Raw genomic sequence first — 10598 nt, forward strand, 5'->3', positions numbered from 1 at the left:
AGGAAACTCGTGCTGTCTTCAGCTTGTGGGCTGCTACACTGTCACTGGCACATGCTTATGCCACAGAAAAGGACAGGATTCCTGAGGCTTTTGTTTTAAAAGTTTTGAAAATATTTATTCATGAGTACACAAACTTTTAAAGGTATGAATTCGTGCTCCATCAGTTGTGATAACTAAAGACTTCAATTCTATGTTCCTCTGTTGCTCACAGGTAATGAGTTTTCTGAAGAACTCACTGTTCTTCACTAGAGATTACCAAATCTAACTGAAGGTGGTGTTAGAATGTATTGAATAAAACACTGCTTCAAACCGAGTGCTTGTTTAAAAGAAGACAATGAAATTTGCAGTGATTCAAGACCCATCGCTTTATTCTTGGCACTAAATAACAGCCTGTGAAGATGCGTTATTTTATTTCGGAAGGGCACTCGCAGGTAGCTTTGCAGTCTTTTCTTGTGATTTTTGCAGCACACCCCATTTTTTTGACCAGCTCAGCACAATTGCTGTAACGATCCACATACTTGCAAGGGTTGGCTAAAACAAAACAAAACAAAAATGAAACTGTGTTTATTATAGTTCTAGTTACCCCAAACTATATTTTCTCAGGGAAAACCCATTCACTGTTCGTATTCTTTAATCTAAGACTCCTTTTAAACACAAGTGGAACTGGGCGTAGACTGTTATTAAACAGTCCTTATATTAGTGATGGCGAAGCTTTCAGTGACTGGGTGGCAAACCACAACCCCAAACTCATGTCTTCATCGCAAAGTGCGTGTGATGGGCTGGCAATGAACCTGAGGACCGAGGTTTTAGGTTAGAAAAAAATCAACTCACACATTCACATCTTTCATCTTAAAAGAACAACACAACAACACAGGTGCCTGTAGGTTTGTTACCACTGCCTTAATCAGACATCCCTGATGTGGCAGCTACTGGGTTCTCATAACACAGAACTCTTTAAGAAACCAAAAACATTTCCCTAGTCTGTCAAGGTTTGCAGTGAGGAAAATAATCTAATTCCAAATGCGTGTGTACGTGCAGTCTTATGTTTGTACAATGGAATCATACCAAGGACAGGGGCATGAATAAGAAGTGGAGATCCAGCTCAAAACCCATTTGACAACCAAGTACCCAGGAGCACAACCGCAAGCACACCAAGGAGAAGCACCCCATGGTAGCAGTGATTCTGTGCGGGTAGCTTATAAGGCTTCATAGAAGAGTGACTGAAAAGCCAACATATGTGCTACTTAAAATAGTCCACATTTTAAAATATTTTTGTGGGCTGGCCAGATAGCTCAGTGGATTAAAGCACCTGCTTAGGCAGACTCAGGGACTAGGGTTCGATCCCCCTCATGTCACACTGGTCCTGCCTCTAGGGCATGCTGACACGGCGAATGAGACAGGGCATGGTGACACATGCCTGTAATCCCAGTGCTTGGGAGGCTGAAAACAGGAGGGTCACTACCAGTCCTATCTGTGTAATGAGACCCTATAGACCCTGTACTAAATATACTTTTAAAAATATTTGTTTATTTATTTATGATTTTGTACAGGGACTTGCTATGCAGTTCAGCCTGGTAGTGATCATCCTGTCTCAGCCTCCCCAGCACTGGTATTACAGAAGCGACCAACACGCCTGGGTTCACAGCCAGCACAGTGTGGACGAGATTCTGGGGCTGGCACAGCATGTGGTTCTGGGGATCGAACTCAGGTCCCTGCGTATAGCAGGCAAGCACTTGGACTGCTGATCTATCTCCCGACCCTAGTCTGCGTTTTAGAGAGCTTTCTTCCTAAGCATAATGTGCAGCTGCTAGTGAGGGATCCAGTCATGGATTTGATTGAGTGTGTGTGTGTGTGTGTGTGTGTGTGTGTGTGTGTGTGCAATGTTATAGAGGTACAGAAAGGAGTAGGCACACCAGAAAGAATGCCACAAAGCATTTTCTTTCTTCATGCATTGCCTGGCTTGGATTTAGGGTCAGGAGCAAGCAAGTCTGACTCTATCCAAGAAGATGATCTGGTTAGTTTCTGTTCTACAACCTCTGTTAGCTGACTGGCAGGAAACAATCCATGGAAGAGACTGAAAGAAGCGAAAGAGGAACTTCATCTTCACTTGGGCTGCGTGATGACTGCTTTGTCTTTCTTACTGTAGTCCTTACGATCCTCAAGTGGCAGCTGCCCTTGCCATTCCACTGTCTTTATGTTTTTGTTGTCTACAGTAGGAAAGTGGGGACCCAGAAGAAGACGAGACCTATGTACCTCAAAGCAGAGACTGAACTACACTTCAGGTAGGTCTGTCTCCGTGGAGATACCACCACGAAAGGATATCAATTAGGGAGTACTTACTGCACAGTCCGTTGTCACAGTGACCAGGGCAGTCCGCACACGGCCGTCCTAATTGATACGGCGTATTCATTTTTTTGTCTATATTTCCCCTGGCAATAGAACATTTGGAGGAAAGGATTAAAAATAACATTATAAGCATGTGCCATGTGAACGGGTACGGAAGAGTTATCTGAGCTGAAGAAAGGAAAAGACAAAGAACTGAAAAGATTTCTGTAGGTTACAGCGTCACGATTTCCAGGTGCATTGTGCAGGGTTAAATACACACAGGAGACAGGAGTTGATGCTGCAAGATCTCCTTTGTTCTTTCTGAGACAGGGCTTTATTCTGGTGCCCAGGCTGGGCTCAGCTTCAGAGTGGTCCTGCCTCAGTCTCGTGAGCGTTTGAATTGCTAACACCCCCATGCCCACCTACACGGCAGACAAAGGGCCACGGAACCCGCAGTCCACAACTCTAGGAGGTTCTTATATTTTCACTTTCTTGTTAGAAGGATTTTCTTCTATTGAGAACCTATTCACGTGCCCAGAGTGCTGACCACATAACACCCTATTATGTTTAATCCTCGCAAAAGCCCCTGAAAGAAAATCGGGGCCCTTGCTGCTTCGCAGGCCAGTGAGAAGGGCGTCCCGAGTGAGTTCTTGGTGAACTGAACGCCGCCCAGTCACTCCGCAACGAAGCTGATGCTGTCCTGAGTCTGTGGTCCACAGGGCCAGGCCCCCCACCGGCACTCCGACCCCACGGCCCTCCTCCTTGGGACACAAGGCTGGGCCTGCCCTACTTTTCCCCTGAAGCCCGGTGAGGTTCCCCCAGCACTCCAGGACACCTGGTTGGGTCCTCGCCCACACGCACGTGTCGTGGCCAGAAGAGATCCCTGTGCTATACTTACATGGGGCAGTAATGGCAGACATAGAAATACCTCCTCGTCTGGTGAGGAGGACAGGGGGCCATGGCGCAGCCAAGCTGGTGGGAAGAGGCCCAGACAAGCTGCAGGCGGAGAATGGAAAGCGAAATCGTTTATGTGTATGTAGCTGTGTGCTTCTCATTTTCTAATTAAAAGCTATCAGTGATGGCAATTTAAAAACTGAAAAATATTGCCTTCATATTTTTAACATTGATATCTAAATAATGAAAATTCATTAAAAATTATTTCTAGGTGTGGGGCTTCACTTAAAAGTTAAAGCCTGCTACTGTATAAGTCCCTGCTTGGCAAGTGCAAGGTCCTGAGTTTGATCCTTGGTACAAAAAAAATAATAATAACTGCTTTATACATTTATGTTACATTTGTTAAAATGGTGAGTCATCCCTAGAATTCATAAAGATGTAACAATGGGGTATTAGACGCAGAGGAAAGGAACCTCCGTACAGTTCAATTTTTGAAGGAAAAAGCAAGAGAGAATTTTGTTGACCTTGTGGCTTTTCTGCATATAATATTCATTTATACAATATAACTAACTTAATTTTAGCTAAAAATACAAAAAAAAGATGTAAAAATAACTTGCATGTATAAAGTCATATCACTTTATTGGTTTTCTTTTCTTTTTTTTTTTTCCTATGGTGGAACAGGGGATTGAACTCAGGCCCTTGCACTTGCCAGGGAAGCGCTTATTCTACTGAGTCATCTCTCTGGCCTCTGGTTTTCTTTTCTTAAAAAAAAATTAAATTTGTTTTCTTTAAAATTTCATCCTTTGACTGACCCAGAGAAAGCATCACTGGGTTTTCTTTTGTTTAAAAAATGGTTCAGTGTTCTTAAAATGGCAATTAATCTATTACCTTAATCTATTTATTCTCAGGGTAGTTACCAGAACCTAGTTTGGTAAATCCAGAGTTACAGGGCCAGGCTGGGGTGTGTGAATGCACAAGCAATAATAATATGCACTTATTCTATGGATGAGAAAAACACACTTCACAGTGCAGAGGGGTTCTCCTACTTCCAGCTCAGATCTCGTCACTCAGATGCAAAGTCACTGAGGAAGTAAGGTCAAGGCTGGGCTGGTGGAAGAGGAAAAAATGAGGCTTTTGTCATTTGATTTTTACCTGGGTATAATGGCCAATTTGAGCATCCTTGCGAGTATTTCCTACTCCAAACTGGAAGTCTTTCACTTCGTCATAGAAAGATTTGATGACATAGGGCCATGGTTTAGGATCAGTGGACCAAAAGTAATTCTCTCCACAGCCAGATACTAAAAATTAGAAAAGGCAAGGAAACAATAGTGAAGCCAGTACTTGTGAAGAATTACTGTTGAAAACTACCAAAATATCAAAGCTTTTGACCAGCATTACTTTCCAAAGAGGTACAGACATCCTGAACAGACAGGCATGGATCAATTTCTACAACTTTACCCTGTTCACTGCCATCACTTGCTTCCCACCTCAGCTTACGAATAACTCGTTTAAGATGTAATTAATGATTCATTTTCAAACATTGTGGAGCTTAATTAAGTCATGGTTGTCATTTTGGTAATACTGATAAATATTCACATTCAGCTAATTGAAGATGAATATTTTTATACCTACCCAGCATACAGTTAGGGCATAATTAAAACATGAAGCATCAATATGACTTTGGAGCTTTGGCTTTTAAGCTGGGAAATAGAAGGCACATGTGCAGAGACAGAAAGCAGAACAGAAGGAAGCTGAAAAATCCATATGGGACTGTGTAGTGGGACAGTAGTAGAGTTCAACTCATGGATGTAGAGGCAACAGTGGCATGCCTTTGGCAATGAACAGGCTGATCGGATCTTAATAAAAATGGCAAGGCAGGTGTAGTAGAGTGGGCAGGTGAAATGCAGGCTGCTGCATGCTTGGAATGCAGGAAAAGAATTAATTCACCATTACCCTATTCAGTATCTGTATTTTTGTGCTGTGGAACATTATTGTAAGAGATGGTTACTTTTCCCTAGGAGCTCAAGGTCTGGGTGAAATGTTCAATGGTTTGGCTCTAAAATGTTAAATGGGGGAACATTTAGACTTGGCACGAGGCTGCTATGAATGACTAGCACCTGAATGAATTCAAGTTCAGAAAAATACTTAAATTTTGTTTTTGCTGTGCCACTTCTCCAGACCCACTATAACATGGGACTTGGAGTAGGAAGAGGAATGAACTCTTGGGACAAGAGTTTCAAACAAGAAAACAGAGGGGGAAGGAAAATACAAGAGGACAAGTAAAGTAATGGAGAAAAGCCAATAAGCAAGCCTAAGAACATCACTCCCAAGCTTAGTATTTCAAAGGTTTTTAATTAATTCAGCTTTCATAACATTGTTCACTGGATAAATTTGACTTACAGGCAGTTTTTCGTTGATTTACAGGACTGTGACTAAAGCGGCACTTCTTTGCCCAAATCTCAGCATTCCTTGCAACTTCAGAATTCCAGGTCTTGGAATACATACCAAATAGATGAAAATTGAGATATAAATATTTCACAAGATAATGAGGAAATACATGAATACATGTACAATATATGCTTATTTGAAGAATCATTTTATAACACGTTTTCATTTGCTTATGCTTCTGCCCAAAGAACATTGCTTGTTTTCCAAGTGATTTATCTATGATGAAGATTATTTTCTGGGGATGGGGATGATATTTTGGGCAAAAGTAGTCATTCAGGTTCCCAATATTAAAATGCATATTTTTTTCTGTATTTTTTTTCTCAAAGTTTTATTGACAAAGAGATAGCAATGAGACAGTTTCAAATCAAATCGGAAGGACAGTTTCAACAAATAATACACTGCATATATTCTTCTTAGTGGTTAATTGCTGTACAAGATGCGGACTTGTGATCCTATTCACAAACACCATTAGAACAAATCATTCTATTCATTAAGAGAATGCAACTATATATCTATCCTAACCACTTTGAATACACAGATACAAAATGGACATTCATCGGTATACCCCATTATTTCTAAGTTACATTATTGAATATTATAGGTGTGTAAACTCAGCAAAATATTCTAAAAGAGTCCAGTAGCCTATAATAGCATTGGGTCTTATATTTAACTGGCAATGTCAGAAATTATTGACCTGAGTCCCCCACAGCTCAACTTAACAGCATGGCTTTACTTCCTGTATTTTTGAAGGAAGTCTCTACACGATGTTCAGATTCCCCCTACTAAATCTGACTCGTAGTGATTATCCTGTTTACAGCCTCACAAGAGCTGAGATTACAGGCCTCTGCTACCACACCCAGGCTCTAACAGGCATGTTTTAAAGCCATGGGCCTATTCTGTGTTCTCTTAGTTCAATACTCACAGGCTACATACACTTTCTTTTCAGTATCAGGGGTTGAGCCTGCCGTTCTCACACTGAGCAGCATTCCTAGCCTTTTTAAAATTTTGATATAGAGTCTCACCACATCACTAACTTGTATAAGCTGGGATTAAATTTGTGGTCCTCTTGCCTCAGCCTCCCACATGCGAGCATAAGTGAAGCTGAGATCTCAGCGTGTGCTTGTTTACTAATTCCTACCATATTTGTGACAGCCTTTATAGATTAATACCCTGTACAATGCTACATTAAACAGCAAGTTTTTATACATTATTAATCCCATATAGCTGTCTGAAGGGCAAAATGCACAGAAAAAATGCCTACTCTATCTCATATATAAAAGAAAAACAAAAACTAGCAAAATCAATGTAAGCAGAGATTTTAGCAAATTAGGCACAGATTACTTTGAAAGAAGAAAAAATATTTCAATCTAGGATAACAATGGGTGTTAAAAATAGTCTGATGAGACAACTCAGTTGTTTACTGTGGTCATAAGATGTCTGTTCTATACACATAGCGCAATACCTTACCTCAGATATGAAACTAACCTTAGCCTTGAAAAATTACTTCCTGCAGCCTATAAGAAATACCAACTTCCATAGCTTCAGGAGTGGAAAGATAGATTCTATTTTTCATTGTGATAGAAAACTCTACTGAGATATTTATGTAGCCTGTAGTTTAGCTTATAATTGAATAATTAACACATTTTAACCTGTAATCACAACAAATAAAATTAAATTTTCATATGATAACACTAAACACTTGAAGTTGGAAGATAAAGAGTAACTAATATTTGATAAATATTCCCTCTGTTCCTGGCATTTTATTTATTTAATATTATCTCCATTAATTTTCACACAGATAAGGAAAACTGAATTATTTCTAATAACAAAAAGAAAGCTGAAGATTTTCCAGATTAAGTAACTGTACTGGAATAGGTCATCAGACCCTTTGAGGTCATTCCTTATTTAGTCTAAAGATCTTTGACTCTGATGTACTTACTTTACAGGCCCCCATCACTAACCAACGTCTTTCTTAAGTGCACCTTCGATTTATGTGCTGTCTGATAGATACATGTTCTATAACCTCTGATTTGATGGTAACAAAAAAAGCGTAGGGTATTGATTTTATGACTTTCATCATATATAAAGAGTTTAAGATTATTATTCACAGTTTGGTATCTAATTATTCAAATGATTTAATCTATAGTGTTGCTTGCATGTCTCCTCTCCACCATGATTTGCACCTCCATCCTACACTGGTAGAGTGTATATATGGATAGTACATATAGATTACGTATTATATATTGTATGTAATATATAATACACATAGTATACATATATACTATATATGCAATATTTAATCTCAAAGAAAAAGACAGTGTATATATAGTTAAATGTACTATATAATTACATGTTAACTGCCTAGCAAAATAAAGAGATTAAAATTATTTATTTATTTATTTTTCACAGAACAAAGAGAGCAGTAGGTTTTTAATGATTTTTTGAGCTGGGCTATGTCCAGTAATTTTCATTGGCTAGAGACATGCTTTCAAAACATGTCTGCTTACTGCACTGAAGATGGCAATTTGTAATAGTAGGTTTGTGCTTGGAGTGCCTGTCATTCTGGCACTTCTGAATATGGGCTGCTTGTCATGACATGCCAGTTGCTGCTGTGCTGTCTCTAAGGTAGATGATTGTTCAAAAAGAAGGAGATGGTGAATGAAGGCAGGAGACAGAAAAAGGAATATTGTGGGACTGTCCTGCTTCAAGGTTGTATATGGTTAGATTTTTGGACTTATGTGTAAACATAATAAGTATATAATTCTTTATGCTTATTTTTAAAATATATTCTAATTTTTAAATGTTTTTTTTAATCATATTCTGCAAGGACTTAAAGTTTAACATGTCAACACTTGATGAAAAATACCTGTTCCATGTTATGCCTAAGATGTTTGATATCTAGACAGTGAGGTTAAGCTTAACAGCTTAGGTTGTATGGTAATAACAGTAAGCTTCTCTTCTGGAGGGTTAATAACCTAAGTTTGCAGACCAAAATTAGAGAAAAAGGAAGGCCTCAAGGAAAGTCAACATTTTGGCCCTAGCCTTCCAAGGTCAATTAAGACTCAGGATATATGAGAACTTGTACTGTAACATCAGGTAACTCAGTAGTGTCCCAAATTTTCTCATCAAGGAGATTACGGGGCCAAAGAGGAAAGTGATCGATGATGTAGAGTGTGCCTAAGGAGAGTCACATGGAGAGAAAACATTATCTCAGGCTTTCACAGAGAGCATATTGGCCAAGCAATGGCCGTGACTCATCCACATGGCTGACACTGACAAAAGGTCTACAATCTGAGGTACAGGATCTCAGGAAAAGTCCTGAGGGGATTTGACTGACCTTATGAGATCCAAAAAGCTACAATTCTTGTTGCATAGGTCTTGCTTTATCTTGGTCTTAACCATCCAGCAGAAAAGTATTAAAACAAAGTATAAGAAGTAAAGCCATGCTGTTATGTTGAGCTGTAGGGGACTCAGGTCAATGATTTCTGACATTGCCAGTGAAGTGGAAGACTCAATAGTATTATGGACTATTGGACTCTTTTAGAATATTTTGCTGAGTTAATACACTTATAATATTCAAATACGGAACTAAACAAAAAAGGGGATACAGATGAATGTCCATTTTGTATCTGTGTATTCAAAGTGGTTAGGATAGATATATAGTTACATTCTCTTAATGAATAGAGGGATTTGTTCTAATGGTGTTTGTAAATAGTATATCATGGCCGCATCTTGTACAGCAATTAACCACTAGGAAGAGAGTTTGCAATGTGTTAATTATTGAAACTGTCCTACCAGTTTGGTTTGTAACTGTCTCATTGCTATTTGTTTCTCAATAAGATTATGGAAAAAAATGTCTGCTTTAAAAGATATTTCTTTAAAGAGAACAATAGTAAGAAAGAAAGAAAGAAAGAAAGAAAGAAAGAAAGAGAATTTCACTGAACAAAATGGTAGGAATTCAACAATAATTGCTATAATTGCATACTGTTGTCTTTAAACTAGTAGTTCATGCTACCAGATATAAGGATACAAACTTGGTCAAAAAATTTATAAAAATTAAAAGGGAGAAAGAAAGAAAAAAAGAAGCATTAACTCCTCCTTTGAATAGACCTGCAGAAACCAGCAGCACAGTTGTCCGAGCTATCTTGTGTGTACACATAAGTAAACTCCTGGTTTAATGCCCATTATCAAAGGCCTGAATGCTGACTGACCGTGATTCACTGGTTAGGTGCGACTTACCATTTTTAGCATGTTTTTAGCACTGGGTTTGACCATCCTCCTAAAATCATTGTGCGTATTGATAATCTCCACTTGCGTTGATGGATGATGTGTAAATAAGGAGACATAGGAGGTGTTTACCTTGAAAGGAAGCAGAGATGATTTTACAGCACCGAAAATCAAAGTAATGTATCTATACCTTATTTATTTCTATGAGACTAACACAAATGGGGTTTTTTGGGTGTGTTTTGAAACTTTAACACAAATTAGAAATAGCTATAGGACTTGTTAACACACAGATTGTTGGGCTCCTTCGCCAGGTGGGGTCAGATGATCTGCAGTTCCCCCGAGTTTTCAGAACCTTGTTTTAGCACATAGAACATTTTAAAGGAACTTGGGCCTCCTTTCAGATATCCCTGCTTCTTTGCCTTGGGCAGTAGGCTAATTTGATCTATTACTTGCCGGTGCAGAATCCTGTCATAACAAAGCAAGAACTTGAAATCCTCATCAGTGACTCACTTAGCGCCAGAAAATTTCAATAGAACAAGGAATAGCTCCCGGAATTTTGTGATAGAAGAAAAGTTGACTTGTACGATATGCAGGAAGAAAGAGTGCCTCAAAATGAGAAGTCAATTATTACCCTAATAAAACAATATTTTATTAGTGTAATAATGCATAGAAAGGTTACATCAGGTATTATTCAGATTTTTTTT

General features: G+C 38.9%; 1 protein-coding gene across 2 annotated transcripts in view; it reads right to left on the reverse strand.

Annotated features, from left to right (window-relative positions):
- Window positions 1–363: 363 nt before the first annotated feature.
- Window positions 364–10598, reverse strand: part of LOC101575785 (serotriflin-like) — a 14818-nt gene continuing 4583 nt past the window's right edge. For both annotated transcript variants that reach the window (XM_004628310.2, XM_023712016.1), the window contains 6 exons: window positions 9907–10026; window positions 5620–5710; window positions 4372–4517; window positions 3224–3321; window positions 2341–2429; window positions 364–531 (listed from right to left, as the gene is read on the reverse strand). In XM_004628310.2, coding sequence (XP_004628367.2) covers window positions 404–531; window positions 2341–2429; window positions 3224–3321; window positions 4372–4517; window positions 5620–5710; window positions 9907–10026 — 672 coding nt within the window. In that variant the 3' untranslated portion in view covers window positions 364–403. The remainder of the gene's footprint in view (window positions 532–2340; window positions 2430–3223; window positions 3322–4371; window positions 4518–5619; window positions 5711–9906; window positions 10027–10598) is intronic.

Source organism: Octodon degus, unplaced genomic scaffold, assembly GCF_000260255.1.
Source record: "Octodon degus isolate 3935 unplaced genomic scaffold, OctDeg1.0 scaffold00022, whole genome shotgun sequence".
Lineage (NCBI taxonomy): Eukaryota > Metazoa > Chordata > Mammalia > Rodentia > Octodontidae > Octodon > Octodon degus.